Source organism: Cydia fagiglandana, chromosome Z, assembly GCF_963556715.1.
Source record: "Cydia fagiglandana chromosome Z, ilCydFagi1.1, whole genome shotgun sequence".
Lineage (NCBI taxonomy): Eukaryota > Metazoa > Arthropoda > Insecta > Lepidoptera > Tortricidae > Cydia > Cydia fagiglandana.
In genome coordinates, this window is record NC_085959.1 from 5,667,571 (window position 1) to 5,693,230 (window position 25,660).

The 25,660-nt window shown below is 39.4% G+C and overlaps 1 protein-coding gene across 1 annotated transcript in view; it reads left to right on the plus strand.

The window, feature by feature from the left end:
• Nucleotides 1-5,236: 5,236 nt before the first annotated feature.
• The window catches only part of LOC134679257 (laminin subunit alpha), a 103,653-nt gene continuing 83,229 nt past the window's right edge, over nt 5,237-25,660 (plus strand). The window contains exons 1-2 of the mRNA XM_063538146.1: nt 5,237-5,428; nt 17,537-17,683. Coding sequence (XP_063394216.1) covers nt 5,249-5,428; nt 17,537-17,683 — 327 coding nt within the window. The 5' untranslated portion in view covers nt 5,237-5,248. The remainder of the gene's footprint in view (nt 5,429-17,536; nt 17,684-25,660) is intronic.

Below are 25,660 nucleotides of genomic sequence, written 5' to 3' on the forward strand. Positions count from 1 at the left end.
GTAATTTTTCCACTTTTAAATTTATTCTAAGCTTCATAGCATCGTTCGCAGACGTTTCTGCTTGTTAAAAATTCCAGCACGCGTCACGCAATAAGCAGTGTGCCGTCTCTTATAAGGGTCTGTAGATTACAACGCGCAAGTGCGTCTACGCGCACGCATCCGGTGTGCTCAGACATTTAAATTCGTCTCAGGAGGCTCTGATCTAATTGTAACAACAGGCCCCTATTTCACCACGGTGACAGGTGGGACAGTTCGACATATGTCTCTGTGCTGACGTCATCCACGGGCTACGGTTACCGCTTACCATCGGGCGGGTCGTATTCCTGTTTGTCACCATCATTGTATTATTTGAAAAACTTTATCGGCAAAAAACAGGTATTTCTCTTGCGATGTTTATGATGATGATGATAACAATTGTCAGGAGATTTAAAAGACCTTTTGGTAATTCTTGGCAGGAAATGAATTCTGTGTCGGAATTTCCTGACAATTTGTCGTGTTTCTTATGACAATAAAATTATCATTAGCTGCGCAAAATAAGTACTTATTTATTGGCGATATAACGGAGTTTTTTATTTTATTATACGTTGGTGGCAAACAATCACACCGCCTATTCGATGGTAAGCTGTTACCGTAGTCTATGGAGGCCTGTGACGTCAGTAACAGTGATGTCGACAGTTGTCGCACCTGTCACCGTGGTGGAATAGGGGCCAGGTTATAAAGATCTGGATATTTTATGGTCATACATCGCAGACTTTTGTGGCAACTAACCCCGGCTACTCACGTAACGATAAATCGTTGCGATAAAACTGTGCAGTCCGACTGTGCAGATAAATCGAACCGTGTGTATGACAAATCGTTACGATAATCGACATACACACGGTTCGATTTATCTGCACAGTCGGACTGCACAGTTTTATCGCAACGATTTATCGTTAATACGTGAGTAGCCGGGGTAAGGATGACCCACGCCCGGGTCGGGCCGCGTTCTCTATGGAAAGCACCACGTGTTCGCCAATCAGCCCTCATAAAAAATAAAACCGGGCAAGTGCGAGTCGGACTCGCGCACGAAGGGTTCCGTACCATAATGCAAAAAAAAGCAATAAAAAAACGGTCACCCATCCAAGTACTGACCACTCCCGACGTTGCTTAACTTTGGTCAAAAATCACGTTTGTTGTATGGGAGCCCCATTTAAATCTTTATTTTATTCTGTTTTTAGTATTTGGTGTTATAGCGGCAACAGAAATACATCATCTGTGAAAATTTCAACTGTCTAGCTATCACGGTTCGTGAGATACAGCCTGGTGACAGACGGACGGACGGACGGACAGCGAAGTCTTAGTAATAGGGTCCCGTTTTACCCTTTGGGTACGGAACCCTAATGACACGTCGGACGCCTTGGTCCGGGCCCGGCCGCCCCGGTCTAGCGTGTCTCATCCTTTAAGCAGCGCTAGTGATATATGAGACACATTTTTAACAACGAATAGAGAGAAAAGGCTGGTAAAGAGGTAGTGCATAATCTTATAATCATATTTCTGTGTGCATAATGTTTTCCATCGTATTTCCTCGGAAACGTTCGTATTTGTCATGTCAGTACCGAGGCATTATGAATAGCATGACTCGTTAAGGATTATGCACCATAGACTAGGTATCCTCTAGACCGAGTTTAGAGCAATTATTTCATGCAAGCGATGATGCCAAAAATGCGAGTGTGCGCGGGACGAGGTGAGCGAAGTCCCGTGTCGTGACTCGTGACTGGTCCGTTCAAAGAGACGGACGTCACACAAAGACACTTTCGACTCGAACATGGAGGAAAATTACCGTATGCGTGGCAGATGGGGTAGCGCGACTATGCTCAGTCTGGAGGATGTTTTTTCTGTGTTATGCACTAAATCTATAAATGTGACGTTCCACGCCAAAAGGTACCTTATGGCTGCTGGCGCTTACGTCGCATAGCGCCGCAATAATATTGGAGCGGCGTTAATAATAGCGTAAGCGCCAACACCCATAAGGTACCTTTACCCGTGGGACGTCACAAATCTAAGACACGTTCGTAAGCAGTTCGTACGTTTCCGTTAAAATACGATGGAAAATAATTACCTATGCACTATTACATCGTTCGTAGCCTACATGACTAAGTTGCTGTTGCTATTTTTACCCAACTACGAAATAAAAGGAGAGTGATTTTGATATTTACCGTTGCTATTTTGCCATCTCCTACAATATCATTTATCGTCACTTGATACCCGAGCTTGATAAACATATCGTTGTCATCACTATGTCTCTCGTCAGCGTTTATCGACAGATTAGTCTTGTCACCAGTTCTGAGGTTGTTTACATTATTGTGCTATTGTAACAACAACAATATAAAGGTAAGTATTATTGCAATTCACAACGTAGTGATTACTTATGTGCTCTTTGGCAATTGACATTATTTGCGTTGTTTGTATATAATTTGGTTAAATACATTATAATATTTATAATTATTTTAAGTTATTTTTATTTATTGTTTTTTGACTTGTTTTTGTACCATATATATGAATATATGCATGCTTATTTATACATTATTGATAAGTATTTGACAGCTGTCACTAAATTCATTATTCTGACATAATTCTGACGCAAAGAGTACCTATAATTAGAGGCGGAAAAAAGGTACTCTCAAAACAAAAAAACGTAGTGTAATGCCAGTGTAATGCACCGCGATTATATGGCACTGCCTTACTTTGTCTCTTCAAGTGGTGAAACGTGTGAGAATATCTATCTCTAACTTAAGCTTTAGAAGAGGTCAAAGAATTTGTAATATAATTACTATACTCTTTGGTGTTAGATTGGACTTCGAGCAACACCGGCTTCCGATATGTCGGACAAAGAGCATATAATCACTACGTTTATGTCGGAGTGAATGAATGACATTGAAGTATTTTGAAGTATTTGAAGTGGCAAAAACAGCAATTTATTTACTTCTATTCAAAGATACTATAATAATACATATTATGCTTCTACTACTTCTCATAATTGATACTGGAGAGAGTAAGTACATAAAAATCTTAAAATGATAAAAATAAAGAAAAACCTAACGTCATGTCGTATCAGGCTATCAAGGAGAAGGCAGAGGAGAAACTTGAAAGTACCATTGACTTATACTTAGGTATCCCAGCGACCTGCCCCGCCTTCCAATTGTTACACAAAAACTTAACAAATTATACACTTAAACCTTCCCTCTATTAAACCTATACTCTATATTATAGAGTCTATAAAGCCGCATGATAATCCATTCACTACTTTTCGAGTTTATCGCGAACTTACACACACACAGACGACGCGGGGGCCTTTGTAATAACCGACTTCCATTTCATAGAAGGAGGAGGTTCTGTATTCGGTTGTGGCTATTTTTTTATAAGTTGTAGTGACTAGTGATGAATTGATACTTATAAAAGTTTTCATCGTATAAACACGCTGTAAGTATCCATTCAGACTCCTAAGTTATTCGCATATCTATAAAATACCGTTAACAAAATGCATACTAAGAACACTCTTAATTTATTATCAACCTTTAGTACTTGTATTAGGGTTTAAAATTGACAGTTGACTATGTGGTAAGATACAAACCTGTTTTGAGACGACCCTTGTAGTCCCTGTTCCCAAAATTTAACAAAAAAATGGTCACGGGCCGCGTATACTGTTTTATTCCAAGTACCAAGTCCTACCGCGAACCACGTTCGACGTGTTGCCTCTCTGTCGCACTTGTAAATTCGTACGTAACTGTGACAGGGAGGCAACACATCGAACGTACAAAACAGTACAAAAACACACAACAGTAAAAAAGATCCTTCTTGACTTTTGATAACAAGAGGTCATTATAGGTGCAGAGGTAAGTTGACCCCCTGCAAATTTCTATGCACAGGGGTCAGTTTTTTCGGCAGCTAACTGTGGGTACCTACTTTTAGTTGAGTTGGTAAATAATCTTTTTTTTGTCTTATTTTAAAGTGCACATGAAGAGAACATTTTATTAAAAAAAATATTCGCAATATTTAGTTTTAGTTTACATAGTTTAATTCTTTACTTTGTAAGTAAGATTATAAGACAATAATTGTCTGTATCTATTCATTATATCTGTGTAGGTAGGTACTACCCTATTTTGCGTATAACGGCTCATCACGATTCGTGAGATACAGCCTGGTGACAGACGGACGGACGGACGGTCCCGTTTTACCCTTTGGGTACGGAACCCTAAAAAGTATAATTCAGATAAAGATTGTAGAGTTGGACCAATGTAACTCTGCGTGGCATTTGTAGTGATAAAGTGTGGTGTTATCATTATTATTTATTTATTTAAACTTTATTGCACACATTTACAAAAAAGAGTACTATTGGCGGACTTAACGCCTTGAGGCATTATGTCATATTTCTCAGGAAACATGACGTTTATTTTTATATTTGTATTTTATCGCGTTGTCCTGTTCAAATCAGTGCAAAGTTAAGTAAGTTTCTACACTATAATGCAATTTGCTTGAATGACAATACACAAAAATTCCAATCGCTCTCACATCTACACATCTCGACTCTTCGTACTCTGGCCGTACGCATCTACATAATTATAAAACCAAACATTTAAAACTATAAACCCCCTAAATTAAGTCCACAAATCGCATAAGAATGTTAACCTATTTCAAACCTTAATACTACGGAATACAGTCCACAAAATATCTTGAAAACGCAACATTATAAACCTATCATTTTAAACTTTAATACAACTGAATAAGGTCCACAAACAATCAGTAAGAGCGCAAAAGCGTGCCCGCGCGCATTCCATCCCCTCCAGTGTTGCCAACTTGGCATAAATGATGCCAGATTGGGCATATTTTCACTCGCTTTGGCACCAACATTTTCCATTTAGCATCAGGCATATTTTCTAGCATATTATTTAATCTAATCCAAGTTTGCACCAACTTGGCAGCAACAATATGCGCTATTGCCTTATGTGGTTCATATTTTCATAATTATGAATTACGACTTTTGTGGACGGATGGACGTTGACGGACTATATAAAGTTGTTCAAGCAGATCTTGTCAGTAGAAAAAGGCAGCCAAAGGCGGTTTTAAGTGTCTAATTTCAAGTGACATTTTAGCATATTTCAAAAAATCTTTGGCATAATTTTGGCATCAGTCTAGCATTTTTTCAAAAGCCGAGTTGGCAACACTGATCCCCTCAGGCCCTCATTCAACGCCGGACCGCCGCGCGCGCACCATGTGGCCGGCCATCTTTGCGCTGCTCCTCCACGGAGCGGCGGGGGAGATACTCACCCCCCCTTATCTTAATTTGGCGTTGGGGAAGAAAATTACTGCGACGGCAACGTGTGGAGACATTGGACAGGAGTTATATTGCGAGTTGACGGGGTCTACTGATGAGACCGTTATACAAGGACAGGTGAGTTTTTAAGGGTGTGTTTAGATTTTATTTGGGGCATTATCTATGAAAGGGGACCTTATTGTAGATGGAGCTTACGCCGCACAGCGTCGCGCGGCATTGTATTTATATCGGAGCATCGATAATAATAGCGTAAGCGCCATCGGCAATAAGGTCCCTTTTCATAAATAACATCACATTTAACACTCATTGACTTACACATAGAGTTAGACCAACGTAAGGCTGCAACGATTTTGATAGCACACGCAGTGCAAGTGTTATTTTAAACGTCAAACTTCTATGAAATTATGACTATTAACACTTGCACTGCGATGCTATCAAAATCGTTGCAGACTAATCTTGGTCTAAGTCTGTCCAAAGACGGGCCTTGACTCTGGATTCGATTTAAGAGAGAGACAACATTTTTACAAGCTTTTATTTAGTTTCACCTGATCGTTGTCTGTCTGTCGGTCTGTAATCAAATCTTGCAATTTAATTTGATCCACTTCCCGGTTTCCGATTGAGCTGAAATTTTGCATGCATATATAAATTGGATGACAATACAATATTATGGTGCCATCGAGCTGATCTGATGATGGAGACAGGAGGTGGCCATAGGAACTCTGTGATGAAACAACGTAACCTAATTTTGTTAGGGGTTTTTAGAATTGTCTCGATGAGTATTAGTTGTCTGTCGTAAGAAAAGTACAGTCAGCGATAAAAGCTTGTACCAAAAATGAATTTTTTGCCAAATTCTTATTTTTTGTTTTATAAATACTTTCCTGTTCAAATTTTATAGACATTTCAATGGCGTTTCTGAATAGTTATTTAAACCACAGAATAAATAATAATATGTACCTACTATATACCGTACAGAAAGGACACAAAGGGTGGCCATGTCATAGTTATTGTCAAATTTCTGTGTAAATATGAGGGTAATTATTAGAGACTAGCTGTGCCCGCGGCTCCGCCCGCGTGGAATTCGATCTGTGTCAGTAACGGCTAATTTCTAATCCTAATTTCTCTCCCTCTCCCCTGGAGGCGGAACTTGAAGTATAGTTGACAGATGGATATGCTAGAGGACTGCAGTCCAGATACAATATTTTACAATTAGGTACCACAAAATAAAACTACAATCCAAAATCAATAGGTTTGCGATATAAAAAAAAATCGATATAAAAACGCAATTTGATAGACATTTGTACATTTTTACTTTTAGTATGGAAATCAGTCACATCATTTTATCACGAAAATCAACAGTACTACAGTAGTAACGTTGCAACAGAGTAATGCTGCCGCAGTCGCCATAATCATAAAGTCATTGAAAATGCGAGCGAAGCGAGCGCGAAAATGTTTCGATATAAAAACGCAATTTGATAGATAGTTGTAAATTTTTACTTTTAGTATGGAAATCGGTCACATCATTTTATCTCGAAAATTGACAGTGCTGCAGCAGTAACGTTGCAATAGAGTAATGCTGCTGCAGTCGCCACACATCAGAAAGTTGTTGAAAACGCGAGCAGGCGTGTCTCACTCCGCGATTTCGTCGCTTTGCTACAGGTAGCTAAAAGTACATCCGTTCGGTCCCAATTTTGGGGTTTGCCATAAGAAAATTTTTCGATATAAAAACGCAATTTGATAGATAATTGTGCATTTTTACTTTTAGTATGGAAATCAGTCACATCATTTTATCACGAAAATCGACAGTGCTACAGCAGTAACGTTTAACAGAGTAATGCTGCTGCAGTCGCCACCCGAATGTCACTTTTATCGTAACTTATAATGTAATTGTAAACGCGAGCGAAGCGAGCGCGAAAATTTATCGATATATAAAACCCAATTTGATAGACAGTTATACATTATTTTTTACTTTTAGTCCCAACCAGGCGCGAATCCAGGATTTCATACAGAGAAGGGACGGGACAGTTTTCTATCAGCCTAGCTTCATAGGGCTCGACATTTAAGGGTCTCAGCGAGGTTGTTTTCATACAGAAAAGATGCAAGAAAGCAGAGCTTTGAATTGACCAAGTGAATTGAATTGGCGAAGTGTGAGCAAGGCAGAAGGCCCAGCTGCGAAAGAGGAAAGCTTGGATTTGGATCCACGCCCAAGTGTAATTAAGGGAGAAGATCAACTTTGCCATAAGGCAGAAGACCTCGCGTGAGACCTTACGCCGAACTGCAAAGGAGTGGCTTGAAATCGAATCTATGCATGTAATCACGACTCTTCTACTGCTCGCTCTTTGGCTTCACTCGAAAGCGCTACTTCATAGGATGCTTTTAGTTTTCGGCTTTCACGGGGTCCCTTGTAACACTTTGACAGTTAGGTCTCAGGATCGCGGCTAAGGAGCAACTCGGCTTGGCCGACAAATCTGGCGTGCAAGAGAGCAAAATTCGCTATAAAATCGGTAACCTATGTCGAACAAATCGGCTGGCCGCAAGCCCGAAAGCAAGATTTTTTTCCATGACTTTAAGGGCCTCCGCGTAAGGTCAAATCGAAAGCCTACGTTGGAGATGTTCTTACGTACCCTCACTCTCTTACTTGATCCCTATATACGGCCCTTCGTTATTAGATGGGTACTTGTATGTACACGTATAAAAGTTTCATGTAGGTACCTACTCCACGACGACTGCAGTGCTAATGCAGCCTGTGCTTTTTTTTGCCTACGGTTTTGGTGCCATAAGCAAGTGCTTATTTTGCTTAAAAGGGTTAATCCGGCACTGCAAATGACAGAGGTCAATGTTTTTTTTTCAAAGTACCCACCTTCGTGGTCATTATTATTAAGTGCTTAAAGTAGGCGATACGTATGAATATAAATTTGATATGGGTGCAATAATTACGATTAGGTATAATTCATGATAGAGAAAATTAATAATTTTAAATAACTATGCAATTATACGCGTGTTGATATGTGTGTTTATTTTACCTCTACGTAACTATGTAAACTCATTTTTAGTTTTCTTGATTACTTAATGTTTACTCAGTTCCCCAAAAGATGGCACTGTGCAATGAGGGGCAATTAATTTACTGTCGTTTAATTTTGTTGTATTATTAATTTATTAAATCAACATAATTATTCCATTATTTTTGTTGATATATCCGTACCCCCTTTCTAAACTTAGAGTTAATTTGGCAAAATCTTTCCTCGGTGGCTTATTCATGTCACAATGTACATATTAAATTCAGCGCCATCTGTTAGTTTACCAGGATACTCAATAGTTGTAGCACAACTATTGAGCAATAGTTGAAAAGAGTTTGCCCCTCTTTCCTAAGTAGCGCCATAAGATTCAGGGGCAAACTTAAGTCAATCGAGTGTTGTGGCTACCCCCCCTTTTAGGGGTTGAATTTTTATAGCCTATAACCTGGCCGGGGATTTTCTCGACAGATTAGTAAAGTTTTCATCAAAATCCGTTCAGCCGTTTTCACGTGATGCGCGTTCAAATAAACAGACAAACAGATAAACAGACAAAAATTCTAAAAACTGTTGGAACGTGTTCTGTTATCGATTCTAAGTATCCCCAGCCAACTTTTTTTCAAATATCTTCCAAGTACAGACTTTCGACCGTCTTCAGCTTTATTATATGTATAGATGCCCCGAATAGTGAATTTGGCCGAATACCGAATATTCGGTATGGCATGCGAACCTTTTGAGTCACAATTATTATGAAAACTGTTCGCCATCAAAGCACAACGTTTGCTAAGATATCTTTTTATGTTGAACAGAATTAAATGAATGTAATTAGAGTCAATTAAATCAAATGCTCAAAAACGTGCCTTCGTATGTACTTTCCAAGAATACATTTTAAATATTAAATATACCTAGTTTTTGGTTACTTTTTGTGTAATATTTCTTTTTAGGTAAGTGCAACAGATATTCCGTATTCGGCCGAATAGTAGGCAACATTCGCCCGAATACTGAATATTCGGCAAAGTGGCCGAATAGGCCGAATATTCGTGCCATCTCTAATAATGACACACTCAGTTTGGTCTGTTTATGTTTATGTGCAAGCGCAAAGTTACTCGTAGCTTAGAGCAACTCTAATTGTAAGTAAAAGCTTGTAAAAAGCTGCTTCGCGAATTTGTATTCAGCTAGTCAACACAGTAAAAGAGGATAACGACGCGTATGCGAAATTTACTCTCCATAGGCTATGGTGATCGCTTACTAGGGTTGTTTGCCACCGTCCTTGTATAAAAAAACAACGGGTTGCACTCCGGGAGTGCCGACAGAAGTGAAAACTCAATGTTTAGTCCAAAATGTCTGCAGCACTATGTATAATTCACCCATCCTCCTTTCTATTGAAAAACTTTAGTTCCGAAATTGCTGGCCAGTGAGCTTTGTAGCGTTAATTGTTTAAAATTCGAATAGAAATTGTAAAGTTACCTTGCAGACCGCGCATCTAAATATATTTGGTCATGATATTTTGAGTTTTATTCCCCAGTAACTACTAGAGTTCATCAAGATGTACCTAGCTTTATTGAATTATATTGGAGTGATATAAATTTACAATGTAACTGTGAGATCCTCGTATTTCGGCCCGTACAAGATTAGAACATTGAGCTTTATTGCTTAGTATATAAGTCCAGTTTCAAATAATTGACCTGATTATGATACGTTTATGACTAAAGTTCTTTGGTGAATAACATCGTCAGTCACACTTGACATGACGTCAGCGCGTTACGCTTTACGCTGTCTCGAGTTTATTATTTTTTCCCCACCTCAAAAAGTGCTCAGTGCCGCTTGCCGGTAAAGAAATTTTCACTTCAAAAACTGTATCCAGGTGTGGAGACTCAAAACCTGCCGTTAGCAACGCTTGTAGAGTTAGATTAAAAAAATAAGTCTGCAGCGATTTCGATAGCCCACACAATATTGTATTTTAAACATCAAACTTCTATGAAATTAGCACATATAAATAATACTTGCACTGCGTGGGCTATCAAAATCGCTGCAGACTTTTCTTGGTCTAACTCTAACATCTCAGTTCGCGTAAACAACATTGCCAATGGCTTACGCTCCGTAGCAATCGAAACGCAACTGTCACTGTCGCACTAATATGGAGTGAGGAGAGGCACAAAGACATATATAACGGTCATTAAAATTTCTTAATTAAACGCTTGAAACAATCTTTAAGATAAGGGGGCCTATATACCAGTGATAAGCTATCGCATCCTGCCCGCCATCCCGGCGATAACGGGTTCGATGCTCGCTTTTGTTACTTCTCAATAAAATTAGAATGAGATAAAGTCTTTGAGATGATATTTTAAGAGCCCTTCAACGTGCACACTAGCGCCACTGCTAAATAATCGTGATTATTTAAATTTACCGACAGGTATTTAAAAATGGGGGCTGCTACGGACACCTTTTGAATACATCAAACTAGTTTTTATGTTGCTGGATTCGTCGATCTAGGAACTCAAAACAAAAACGGCCGTTTTTACTTTAGACGCATAGATTAAGGTAGCGTCCGTAGCGGTAGTCCGTATTCAGTCCGTAGCGGCTCCCTTTTTAGGGTTCCGTGCCCAAAGGGTAAAACGGGACCCTATTACTAAGACTTCGCTGTCTGTCCGTCCGTCCGTCCGTCCGTCCGTCTGTCTGTCACCAGGCTGTATCTCACGAACCGTGATAGCTAGACAGTTGAATTTTTCACAGATGATGTATTTCTGTTGCCGCTATAACAACAAATACTAAAAACAGAATAAAATAAAGATTTAAATGGGGCTCCAATACAACAAACGTGATTTTTGACCAAAGTTAAGCAACGTCGGGAGTGGTCAGTACTGGGATGGGTGACCGTTTTTTTTTGCTTTTAATTTCGGTTTTTTTTTTGCATTATGGTACGGAACCCTTCGTGCGCGAGTCCGACTCGCACTTGCCCGGTTTTTAAATATCTTTCGTGAAATTTAAATAATCATGATTATTTAGCAGTGGTGCACTGTGCACGTTGAAGGGCTCTTAAGATGAAGTTTTAACTTTTTGAAATTCTTAGATTCCCCCTCTTTGCATTCAATGCCGGATGGTAATTATTAAACCTTACATTTAAGAAATAAATGATTTAGACGTACAATCATGACGTAATCATCAAAGATCCGTAAACAGTTTATTGCCAGGGTGTACTATAAGGGCTACCACCAGTTTTGACATTGACAGATACGCTCGCGTCTAAGTAACTTACTTTCTATGCATCTCGCTCGTACTCGCGTATTAGTGCAAGCGAGATGTATAGAAAGTAACTTTCGTAGACGCGAGCGTAACTGTCAATGTCAAAACTGGTGGTAGCCGTACAGTACATGTCATCTTGAAAGTTAAGTCAATAGGGCCGATTCGAACTTTAATATATGTCAGTTAATAGATCTAGAAACTAGATATGTCAGTGTCAGATGTGACGTTTCTTCAAACTAAAACGTCACTTTTGACACTGACACATCTAATCCATAATCGTTTCTAGATCTACTAATTGACGTATCTTAAAGTTAGAATCCGGAAGATGTCAATAGAGGTGACAGCAAGGCGTCATCTATTGGGCATTAGCATGTCGAGCATTAGGACGTTTACTTTACACACTTATAAAAAAATCCAAGCTAAGTACTATTAGTTGAACTCGTATGTATATGTTGTATTGTATGTAGGTACCTACACAATAAAGCGAGTTACATGTCATGTCTGAGGTCTAAAATACAACTATCAATGCTAACATAATAAGTTTAGGAGTAGTTACGCAATTCTATACGTATTTCGTACAACTATGAAGTGTTAGAAACAATTTTATCCTAATATTTAAGATAATGTTGCTAAGGTCATATAGCTTCAAATTTTATCACTGACCTATACTGTAACCCCGCTATCAATGAACGGGTAGTACAATCGTTAAATATGTATTCTAATACCTTTAGCGAGCAATTCTTACATATTTATTTATTTATAATATGTACATATATATTTCGGGGATCTTGAAAACGGCTCTAATGATTTCGATGGAATTTTCTATATGGGGGCGAAAATCGATCTAGGTCTTTTTCGCGCATTTTTGAATTTTTCTATATTTTTTCTCCCAGATATTATCTATCTTGTCTATCCAAATGGAATCGCAAACTGACTCAAGTAATAAGTACCTATACAATGTAGGTATATCAAAACAATACGTAAAAATGCCACGTTCACAAAATGCTAACATTGTACTTTTGGTATCCATCGGGCACTCTAACAAACTTACCAATGCAGCTGGCACATTGTAAAACTAACATGTACCGGTACATTTTATTGTTTACAAATGCCATATGGACCGCAAAGTTACGTTGGTGGCGGCCATTTACGTTCCATCTGGTCCGCAAATGGTTGTGCCGAAAATGAATGGATTCTCGGGATTGAAAAGATCTTTCTTTGTGTTTTTATGAAACAGTGGTCTTTTTAATATTTTTATTTTCTGTTAACCAACACGAGAGATGATGTTAAGAAGATCATTTGGACTAAAATAAGAGAATTAAATACACTAAGTAATGTAAGTATACTTACTTTAATAAAGTTTTTTGTCCGGTCGTTTCTCCATACAAACGTAGTACCCATTTTCCTCTCTGGATATTGACATTCTGGAAAATATTTCTTCATAATTTGAATAACCATATAGCCATGCCCCTTAGTTTGACTTTTTTCAATTTTTTGATTATTATAAAAACTAGGAGCGAAAAACAGATTTCATAAAAATTTTTTAATGCTCTTTTAATAATAAAAAAAAAAAACAATATTATAGGACATTGCTTACACAATTTGACTAAGCCCCACGGTAAGCTCAAGAAGGCTTGTGTTGTGGGTACTCAGACAACGATATATATAATATTATTGTCTTTATTCATCATTTCTCTTAGGCTAGGGTTTTTATAATATGAATATAAAAGTAAAATATAAAAACACTTACAAAACAATAAAAAATACATATAAACACATTATAAAAAACCTAACCTAGGGTGCCGCCAGCAGCGGGGCAAGGCCCAAGCTACCGGTGGTCAGGGCTGCAGAGAGAGGAACCGACGTACTATCCGCGCCGTGTCCAAGATCACCGCCTTCTGCATCTGTCCCTTGATCCAACCACCTAGCGAGAGTCTCTCGAGATGTTGGTCGAGACTCTTCGCTATTAAACCGTTCACTGAAACGACTATCGGGACAATGATCGTCGAATCAACATCCCACATGGCGGTTATCTCGTGAGCCAAGTCTAGGTACTTACTGGACTTGTCCTTCTCGGCCTTCACGAGATTCTCATCATGGGGGATGGTGATGTCAACGAGCACGGCCCGACGTTGCGGGCGATCTATTATCACAATATCAGGCTTATTGGCTACAATAGTCCTGTCAGTGATGATAGATCGATCCCAATAGAGCGTGGCACGACCATTCTCGAGAACAGGCGCAGGTGAGTACTTGTAGTACGGTACTTCGCGGTCCACAAGGCCATATAGAAGGGCAAGTTGCTGGTGAATAATCCTGGCTACGAGATTATGTCTGTGCAAGTACTCGCCGTTAGCAAGATGAGAACAACCGGAAATGATATACCTGAGTGACTCTCCGGGACGGCGGCATGCCCGACAAATGTCGACCGTACCGTCCTTCAGGATATATTTCCGATAGTTGTTCGTCATCATCACTTCGTCTGCAATTGCACAGGCAAAACCCTCGGTTTCTCCGAAGAGGTCCCCGAATCGTAACCAGTTCACCGACGCGAGCAGGTCCACATCGGGTCCCGTGAGGGCCTTGTAGAACCGCCCGTGTAGCACCTTACTCTCCCATGCCGCCTTGCGATCCGCAGTACTTAGTACCACAGGTTTGCGCCAGTTCTCGTTTGCCAAGGAAAGCGGCGTGAGGTTCCTATCTACTGCCACCACATCACGATGCATCCCACACTCGTTGTTAAGGAAATAGTTCCTGAGATTGTACACCTCGCGGTTGTGGAGATCCTTGGCGTTTAGGAAGCCTCGGCCTCCACACTTCCGTGGGATGTACAATCTCATAACTGACGAGCGTGGGTGTAGCATGCGATGTGTGGTGAGCAGTGATCGGACCCTGCGATCCAGGGCGTCCAGCTGGGTCTGAGTCCACCTTAGTATGCCAAAGGAGTATGTGAGTAGGGGCATTACCCAGGCGTTGAAGGCGCGCACTTTGTTGCCTCCTGACAAATATTATTATTATTATGAGCCTATATTGTCCCACTGCTGGGCAAAGGCCTCCCTCTTATTTCTCCACGTATCCCTATCACCTGAAGTCTCCCACCAGTCTCTCTCATATGTGTCAAGCTCGTCCCGCCATCTCCGACGAGGTCTGCCGTGACGCCTTACAGTCCGTGGGACCCAGCGGGTGGCTGTTTTCGCCCACAGATCATCCGGCATACGGCAGACGTGTCCCGCCCAGTCCCAGCTTGGCGGCAGTTTCAGCTACGTCAGTGATTCGCGTTTTGGAGCGTAGTATTGTATTTTTAATGCGATCGGTCAATTTCACGCTCAAAATACTACGCTCCATGGCCCGCTGACAAACCTTGAGTTTGGATTTTTGAACTTTTGTCAAAGACCAAGTCTGCGCTCCGTAGGTAAGGATGGGGAGAATGCACATGTCCATGAGTTTTCTTTTTAGCGGTATAGGAAGGTTTCCCTTCATGTACTCCTTCATAGACCAAAAGCTCTTCCAGGCATTCTCGGTCCGTCTTGCGACTTCTTTGTCTTGCCGTGCCTGGAAGGAGACTATTTGGCCAAGGTATATATACTCATGGACATATCCTATTTCTCTCCCATCTATTCCTATTCTTATTGGTGCACTATTGGTCATGAGCTTAGTCTTTGACATGTTCATCACTAATCCAACCTCAAGGCTTGCCCTGCTTAGGTCCTGTAGCATGTCGCAGAGGTCGGTAGCTGAAGATGAGAAGAGGACTATGTCGTCGGCGAAACGCAGATTGGTTAACTGCCTTCCGTCGACGCCAATGCCCCTCTGTTCCCATCCTGCCGCCAGCTTCCGGAATACTTGCTCAAGGGTACTGTTAAACAATTTGGGGGACAGAGGATCGCCTTGCTTGACGCCCTTGCTTATGTTAAAGGAGGGTCCGGGAGACTGCAGTTTGATACTGGCGGTGCTAGAGGCATAGATATTGCGGATAAGGTGAACATACGTGGATTCTATGCCTTGGTCTTGTAGTGCATCAAATATGGATGTGTGGGTTATACTGTCAAAAGCTTTCCTGTAATCTATAAAGGCTAAATAAAGAGGGAGGTCAAATTCGTGATACTTTTCAATAATCTGATTTAGGGTTTGTAGATGGTCTGTGGTAGAAAGTCCTGGTCGGAACCCGGCCTGTTCTGGAGGTTGGTTGCTGTCTAATTTACCAGCAATTCTACGTTCGATTACTTTAATAAAGGCTTTATAGAGGTGTGAAATAAGGAATATATAATATATAAATGCTTAACATAGAAACTATACATAGAAAACAACCATGACTCAGGAACAAATATCTGTATCATCATACAAATAAATACCCTTACCAGGATTCGAACCCGGAACCATACCTACTACTACTAGGCCAAGCACTAGGCACTAGGGCCGGAATTAAAAGTTCGAAAAAGAAACATACGTAAGTACGTCAAACTATTTTCAATAATGATAATATCCAGAGAGGAAAATTAGGACTACGTTTGTACAGTTTGTACAGTCGCATATATCATATATATCGGAGCGGCCAAGGTGCTCACAAATATGTGAACACGCCTCTATTGTCAAGGCGTTAGAGTGCGTGTTCCGATATTTTGAGCGCCTTGGCCGCCCCGATGTATCTGATAGCGACTGTACGAAAAGGCGATTTCGTGCGGGTCCTCAACTTTCGTTTTAATTTTCATACTAAACCACGTCATGGATTAAATAAATAAATATTATAGGACATTCTTACACAGATCGACTAAGTCCCACAGTAAACTCAAGAAGGCTTGTATTGTGGGTATGTACTCAGCCAACGATATATTAATTGTATTCAAAGTATGTAATATGAAGTTAAATAATATCACAGTTTTAAGCAATGTCTTGTAATACGACCGTTAAGGTAAAGAGAATTTGAAATAGAGAGTTACTGGCATGGTGAATTATGTTATGTAGCTACAACAGTACATTAACTGCCATCTTTCGACTGAAGATTAAAATGGTTAGAACGCCATTTGACTTTGATCATTATTCTTTCACTGATATGTGTTATTAAATATGAATATTAACGCCATCTACTCGAGAGTAGGCCAAAGGTATGGTGCAATCTTTTCGAGCGATGGTGCCATAACCTTTAGCCTACAGTCGACTAGATGGCGTTAATTTAAAAATTTAACAAATTAACACATTATCAGTGAAAGAATAAGGATCAAAGTCAAATGGCGTTCTAACAATTTTAATCTTCTGTCGAAAGATGGCAGTAATTTTACAGTGGCTACGTAATTTACTTTGACAATCCGCCTCTATACACTCTATTATCATTGGTTTAGGCTACGATTACTCATGATGATATCATTTTAGTCGTCTGTTTTTATAAAAATGCATAATAAACATAACATGTGCACAATGTGCGCGTTGTCTTACTACTTGTCTTTATATATTCCGTGATAAGTACGGCTAGCACCAGTTTTGACATTGGGCCCGATTCGGATTTTGAAATAGACATCTATTAGATATCTTTTAGACATCACCAAGATACGATAACGATATGTTTAAGATCTAACCTGTCAAATTTGAAATTTGCGCGATTCTGGACATACTCTTGAACGATATCCACAGAATATGACTTAGAGATCCAATTCACATCTAATAGATATCTTACTCTATCTAACGTAAAAGTGATATTGGTTGCCTGAATTGCGCTGCAAAAGAGAACTAGTTGATATCTAAACTATAACATAGCTAGAATGGATCTAGTACGTGTCGTCTCTTGTGAATATCTTGAAGTTCGAATACGGCAGATTGACATAATTAGCTCGCGTTTACGTATATTACTCTGATATTACTTTCGTAAAATACCTGAGGATGAAGATGAAGAAAAAAGCACAGTCGGCGAAAACTAAAACTGTTTTTTGATAAATGCATTTCAAATGATATTTACTACCTAACTAATATTTTCTACACCCAGGTCTGCGAGTACTGCGATGACACAGTCGAGAACCGCCGGCATCCCCCCGAGTACGCCGTGGACGGGTTGGAGACTCGGTGGCAGAGTCCGCCGCTCTCCCGAGGCATGAAGTATAATGAGGTCAACCTCACCATCGACCTTGGACAGGTGAGTTTATGATCAAAATCCGTGATGACAGTAGAAAACTGCTGCAATCCCCCCGAGTACGCCATGGACGGATTGGAGACTCGGTGACAGAGTCCGCCGCTCTCCCGAGACATGCATCTGGGACAGATGAGTCTGAGCTATTGTGTGTAATACATATTGACACAAGTACGTACAGTCAAAGAATTTAATTTACATTCCATTTCGTACCTTGTCACAGTGACAATCAATATGAAAGTCGCTAGGGACCTCATTGTCACCATGACAACTTGACAAGGTGTGAAATGGTGCTGAAATTGAGTTCCTTGACCGTACATAAGGGCAAAAGTGAAATCAATTTCTTAGGCATCAGTGCATAAAGAGAAATTGTTTGTACATAATATTCAAGCTCTAAAAATAACACTTCGTCTGGCAATATATATATGAAATGACAGATTAGGACATATTGGGGCAAACACAGACTAAGTCTGTGGGGGCAAATGAACTACTACTAAGGAACTACTAAGTTTGAACATTAGAATACCAGAACCGCTAGTGTAAATTTCATTCGATAGCGTGACGAGCGTTCGCGTTCGCGTTATGTCTTTAGTTGTATGGGATTTTGAACAGCGCACCATACGGGACGTTTTGGTAACTCGAAATCCCATACAAAATGACACTTAACGCAAACGTGTACGTGACGTCACGCTATCGAATGAAATTTGAAATTTACAATTATTATGAATGAAATTAGTATACGCGTCTATCCTGGTCTAAAATCTAAATTTAATTTTATGTCCTGGTGAAGTAACCGGGTTGAATGCACTCGGAACTATATTTGGAGACGTGCATTCGGCGCTACGTCCCTTTCTTTTCCTTTAGTCTGTTTTAAATGCAATGTAATACATAGGTAAAAAAACCCTATTTTAAGTACCTACTTACACACAGTTACTTAGTAATATTATGTTACTTAGTAGTTATTTTGTACGTATAATTTTTTAGATTTTTCCATATAGGTACTTGTAGTGTAAGACGATATTACTTGCCATATTTCATAGTTCTAGGCCAACGGAATGTAGCCTTTACATTTTGATTCCCGTGACAGTGTCGAAATACTTACTTTTATGCGACATACACGACTGTATCTTTTTTTTACGTCAACTTAGAAGTTTGATTTTTTCACAGCTTCAACGGGCTGTAGACCCGAGTATATAGTTTAAATTGCAACTCGATACCTCAACGCTAACCCGAGATAAAGGGTCTTGGCAGATAGACAACAGACAGATAAGGATTCCGTTTTTGCTTTTCGAGGAACGGAACCCTAATAAATAAATGAAGTTAGGATATAAGTACATTCCATTAAAACATTGTAATATCAATTGGTAAACCATTTGAGAATGCACTAAGGTCGATAATAGGCTGCAGTCGCGTATGTTCTGTTGACGTATTTGGTGGACTAATATAGATACTTAGGTACTTAAATAATTAATTATATATAACTATATTGATAGCAAAACTCTCGGAGCATCGGTGGATCTTACGGGTTTGCAATAAGATTCTCGGCTCGGAAAATGAATTAGATCTCTACTAGACTTCAACAAGTTACGATATGGATAATTACCCGACTACGGCAACGCAAAAGGAGGGTTATGATTTTGACCGGTATGTATGTGGGTATGTATGTATGTATGTATGTATGTTCATCTGTTCCCTCATAACTTCTAAAGTACTTATTATAATTTAATAAACGATGTGTCATTCGAATCGTCTTAATCGTCCGCTGGTTATAGGCTATATGGCGTCACAAAAAAATGAACACTGCGCCCTCTAGAGGTCATAAAGTCACGAACCAAAAAACTAAAATTAAGTAATGATGATGTGTTTATACATCATTGGAAAGAGCTCAATTAGCACATTTCAAATATATAAATATTGTTAGCGTTTGCACCTGGCTTTGCTTGCATGCGCCAGATAAAACATTAAATTTTCGGTTAGGTGATTCGAACTATGAATCTACAAGCGCTCTGGATTCTATCCGTGTGTTACGCGACTACGGCGATACAAGAAGGTTTTTGCAAAAGAAATTTGGCCGCTATACATGGTGTTTTTTTTAATGTCCTGCAACATTTTATAACGTGAATAGGTATAGAAGTCCTGATCAGCCAAAATGTATGAAACAGTCAATTTTTTTACAAGATACGTACGCGTTCCAATGCCGGGCGCCTTCGGCGCCCACATACTAAAAGAGTCGGGCGTAGCCCGACATACGCGTTCCAAAGCCGGGCGCCTTCGGCGCCCTCATAATAAAAGAGTCGGGCGTAGCCCGACATACGCGTTCCAAAGCCGGGCGCCTTCGGCGCCCTCATACTAAAAGTGTCGGGCGTAGCCCGACGTACGCGTTCCAAATCCGGGCGCCTTCGGCGCCCTCATACTAAAAGAGTCGGGCGGAGCCCGACGTACGCGTTGCAAAGTCGGGCGCCTTCGGCGCCCTCATACTAAAAGTGTCGGGCGTAGCCCGACGTACGCGTTCCAAAGCCGGGCGCCTTCGGCGCCCTCATACTAAAAGTGTCGGGCGTAGCCCGACGCACGCATTCCAAAGACGGGCGCCTTCGGCGCCCTCATACTAAAAGTGTCGAGCGTAACTAAAAGTGTCGGAGCCCGACGTACGCGTTGCAAAGCCGAGCACCTTCGGCGCCCCCATACTAAAAGAGTCGGGCGTAGCCCGACATACGCGTTCCAAAGCCGGGCGCCTTCGGCGCCCTCATACTAAAAGAGTCGGGCGTAGCCCGACATACGCGTTCAAAAGCCGGGCGCCTTCGGCGCCCTCATATTAAATGAATCGGGCGTAGCCCGACGTACGCGTTCCAAAGACGGCCGCCATCGGCGCCCTCATAGGCACTAAAGGAGTCGGGCGTAGCCCGATATAGGCGGCGCGCTCTGCGTGCATTTCTGTACTGAGGACGCCCTCGCAAAAGTAATATAAAGTGACTTCAAAAAGTTAGTAACGAAATCATGACCCCAAAATTAATTAAATAAAAAATAAGTTCAAAAACTAAAACCCGACTACTGCAAATCGCGCTCTAAAAAGTATGAAACAAGATAGAATTCTTATCTAAAATTATCAAGCAGGAAATATTATAAATGTTACCATTTTTTTTATATAAATTACAACGTAATATAATTTACTGATTTTTTTATATATTTACAGAGATTCAGAGGATAGCCGTGGTCGTATGCCTCATTACTTTTAAGTTTATAATCGTGGCATACGTCGGAATCGTCGCTTTTCGGTGAAGGAAAACATCGTGAGGAAACCGGACTAATCCCAATAAGGCCTAGTTTACCCTCTGGGTTGGAAGGTCAGATGGCAGTCGCTTTCGTAAAAGCTAGTGCCTACGTCAAATCATGGGATTAGTTGTCAAGCGGACCCCAGGCTCTCATGAGCCGTGGCGAAATGCCGGGATAACGCGAGGAAGAAGAATCGTGGCATACGACCACGGCGATCCTCTGAATTTCTGTAAATATATAAAAAAATCAGTAAATTATATTACGTTGTATTTTTATATAAAAAAATGGTAACATTTATAATATTTCCTGCTTGATAATTTTAGATAAGAATTCTATCTTGTTTCATACTTTTTAGAGCGCGATTTGCAGTAGTCGGGTTTTAGTTTTTGAACTTATTTTTTTTTAAAGATATTTTAAGATAGACATGTCAAATTTGACGTTTGCGCGATTCTGGAGGTCCTCTTGAACGAATTCGACAAGTTATGACTTAGATATCCAAGTCACATCTAGTCGATATCTAATGTAGATCTAGTTGATCTCTAAATCGTCTCTAGATCTTGTGATTATCTCGAAATCCGAATAGGCCTGCCAAGTACGAATTGTCAGTTAAAATTAATGGTATGTCGGTACCGCTACTATCATGAAATGTTAGTGTGTTTTAACCATCGAGCGGATGGCGTGGGTTGACTGATAGTTAATATTACTTGGAAATAAATTATCGCATACAACAGCAGGATTATTATTAAACTAGGTATCTAAACATCATCCTTCCTTCTATCTATAATATCCTCCTAAGGCCCAAGGTTCTACCTATAGTACTTATTCAGTTCAATGAAATTTAAATCATATTCGATTGGGACAGAGTTGCTTTTGCTTTGTTTCGTTCAGTTTTTGAACGACGTAAAATCAACTCTATTTCCTACATTGTAGGTTCAAATTTCTGTGGCTAATTTTGCATTTTCCATTTGTATGGCTGGGCCTTAGGAGGATAAGTATGGCCTGGGGCGCGAAATCCGTTCACCCCCTCCGTGCAACCGCGCTAGACGTCCCACTGCTGGGCACAGACCTCCTCACATGTGCGAGAGGGCTTGGGCTAAAGTCCCCACGCTAGCCTAATGCCGATTGGTGACTTCACATACACCATTGAATTTCTTCTCAGATCTATGCAGGTTTCCTCACGATGTTTTCCTTCACCGAAAAGCTAGTGGTAAATATCAAATGATATTTCGTACATAAGTTCCGAAAAACTCATTGGTACCTACAAGCCAGGATTTGAACCTGCGACCTCCGGATTGATAGTCGGACGTCATGTCTACTCAGCGACCACCGCTTATTTTTTACCCTCCTAAGGCCCAAAATCCTACCTAAAGTACCTCTTCAATTCGACGCAATTTAAATCCTATATTAGGATTGTTCATTTTTTTTCAAATGTTCTATTTCGAAAACCATTTCGAGATATAAGGTTTTTAAACAGTTTCCGACATTTGCTGCGATATAATAATTGAGGATTGAAGATATTTCAACAAATATCCTTATGACCTTAGTTTGACCTTCTCCTGGGCTGAATGTAAAGTCATTGCATAATAAAAGTTATCGAACCATAGTAAATAAATCCGTCACTCACGTATTGTCAAAGTTATCATACCTATTATAGAGTCTGTGCGGAAAGAGAAGAGTCGTGGGATTTGAGGGCGCGCCAGTGCTATTTTATGGTTTTTGCTATGCTGACAACACTGGTCACGTGATTATAGTACGACACTAAAGGTCATGATACTTGAATCCCTTTTGTTCCGGTTTTTTACCACGGCTTACTAAACGGAGCCTGGTGGTGGTGTCGGCTCATCAACTCAATCCCCTGATTTAGCGCAGGCACTAGTTTTCTTTTTAAAACACACTTGTTTTTATGTCTCAGATACTAAAAAGTGACAGTGCGATTGACAAAACTGCTAAAAGTGCTAAAACTAGTTAAGAATCTGCCCAATACAACTGTAATTTTAGTACCAAACAAGATAGAGTCTCATTTATGTACTGCCTAATCTGTGCAGTCCAACAGTTATTAAAACCGGGTAAATCGGGTAGAAATTGGGCAATAGAACTGTAATTTTATCTGGGATATATTTCACCCATTGTAAACTTGACTTGTAATGTATGTGTACATTATTAATAATAAATATGGATATGAATAAAAATAGTGCATAAGGAATCATCCATTAATTACGTCTCACGAATTTCTAGGTTTTTTGACCCCTCCCCCCCTCCTTGTCACACTTGGTCACATTTTGCAAATCCCTCCCCACCTTGTGTGACGTCACATTTAGGCAATTTTGTTTTCAACGAAATCGGCAATACTAACTCGGCTGTATTTTTTTTATAAAAAAATATTTTTTGTAAAAGAAATATTAGTAATTTTATAACGCAAAACCAATTAGGAACGAAAATTACATTCCTACCTACATCATTATTTAAATGTACAGCGATTAAAAAAATATAAATTAATTTTCGGTTACTGATGAATATTGATGAAGTTAAAGTGACGTCACAATGTTTGTGACTCCCCCCTCCCCTATGTCACAACACTGCTAAATATGAAATATAATTTCGTAACTAACAGAACCTACAAATAAAGAAATATTTTATTAGAAAAAGTTTTATTCTTTGTAATCGAAGTCTGAATTAAAATATTCAATGTCACTTATGTTTGAGCTAGCTTCAGAACAACCAGGGACACTCATAGAACTATCTTCATCTGAACTGGATGTGCTTGAATCCGGCACGTAGATTACGAATTCTTGCATATCACCTACTTAGCGGTCTTTTATTCGAGATGCCGTAGGTACTTTTACACAATCCTGAAAAAAAAAATTACATATAAATATGCATAAAATGGCAAGTATCAAGACTATTTGTCAGTTATTTTAAAGACCATGAATGACCTGCATATTTATGAAAATTAATATATTTTGAATGAATATACTTACCGATTATGTACCGGAGACAAGTTACTTAGGGGCCTTATTAAATAGGTAATTATTTAATATTAAATACAACATCAATACCCGCGAATAGCGGAAACACGTTCCGCGACTTTTTGTAAGTCGATAGTCGGCTTTTAGCCGTTTTCTTCCCGCTGACAAAACCGAACAATGTTAAATATAATTTTCCTTGTGGTTTTATGTACGGTTTTATCGTGTTTTGAAAATATATTATACATAAAACTTGCGGTTTTTGTTAATAAATATACAATGACAGAAGTTTGTTTACTTTTTACATGACAAGGTGTCAAAGGTTTGATTGCCATATAAAATTTAAAATGTTAGTTCCCGTTTCTGCCACGACTCTTCTCTTTCCGCACAGACTCTACTTACTTTACTCTTTGATTGTCATCGATTGTCATAACAAAATTTTTCAGTTAAACCGCTGCGCTTGTTTGTTACAATTTGATTTATAATTAATACCTAAACAGTAGATTTCATTGCTTAATAATATATCAAAAACCTTGTTCCTATGTGTGGGAATGATTCACAAAAATAATAGTTCGAATCCACGAAGACCTACGACGTGAAAGATGGTGCCGTGAATTAAACTTGGAATACCTACCTACTTCACGTGTTACACACAGTATTGCTGTGAGAATCACGTCGATGTAAGTATAAAATTAATATTAATTTACTACAATTAAGTATTTAAAAGCTCACTTTATTGGTAGGGTCGTGGTATCTATTTATTTTCTGTGGTAATGTAGCCAGAGTATCTAAAGGCAAACCGTTAAACAGAGATGGTGCCTACTAGAAAGAAGGAATATACAAGAATACATAGCCATACTCAAAATTCAGCCTGAAACTGCTTTAAAAAGATATAATTTCTAATTTCCAGGTACATGTTGCAGTTCAAGCTGCTGATATCATGGTGGACAAGACTTAATAAAGAGTTGTGAATAATAAAACATGTTTTTGTTTACCTACTTTTTTATTAATTTGGGAAATATGTTATATATGTTTCCAAAAAAAAATAGTAACTTTACATTAAATGTATGTTTATCATGTTCTGCACGAGCATCTGACAATGATGGCTTCTTGTTGACCATCCAGAAGAGAAGTGTATGGTTTGTTATTTACTCTGTTCCCAGGCATTATTTACGGTCGTAACGTATTACGACGATTAATAATTAATATGACGTTCGTTTCAATACAAAATGCTCAACTTTGTTCTGGGCCCAAGTGCAGTTACATATCTCACAGCTGTATCTAAATAGGAATCACGATGACCTGAAATAATAGAATATAATTAGCAAAATTGGCATGTTCCTAATATAGTAGTATAAGTATGTAGTACAATATCCAAACAATGGTGACAAGCCGGTAGAAAGCACCCACTGGGTGCTAAGCTACCTTTAGCAATGGACGCTTGTAACGATTTTATGAATCCAATCTTCTTACAAATCGAATCAGTTAAAATATAATATATGATGTAGGTAACTTACATCTGTATTTTTGCTCCCTTGATTTCAGCCAAGTTATGGTTGGAGTTGGATGCTATATGGATACATACTCCAATAAAACTAAGTTATATTATATAACTTAGGCAGATTTCTGGAATCAGCTTTCTCAAATTTATAGCGTAGGTATTTTGAAATTAATGATTCAAAATAAACGAGTTTTCCATTCCAGACATTCCAGACGATTGTTATTTATAGAAACACGTGACACTGACATT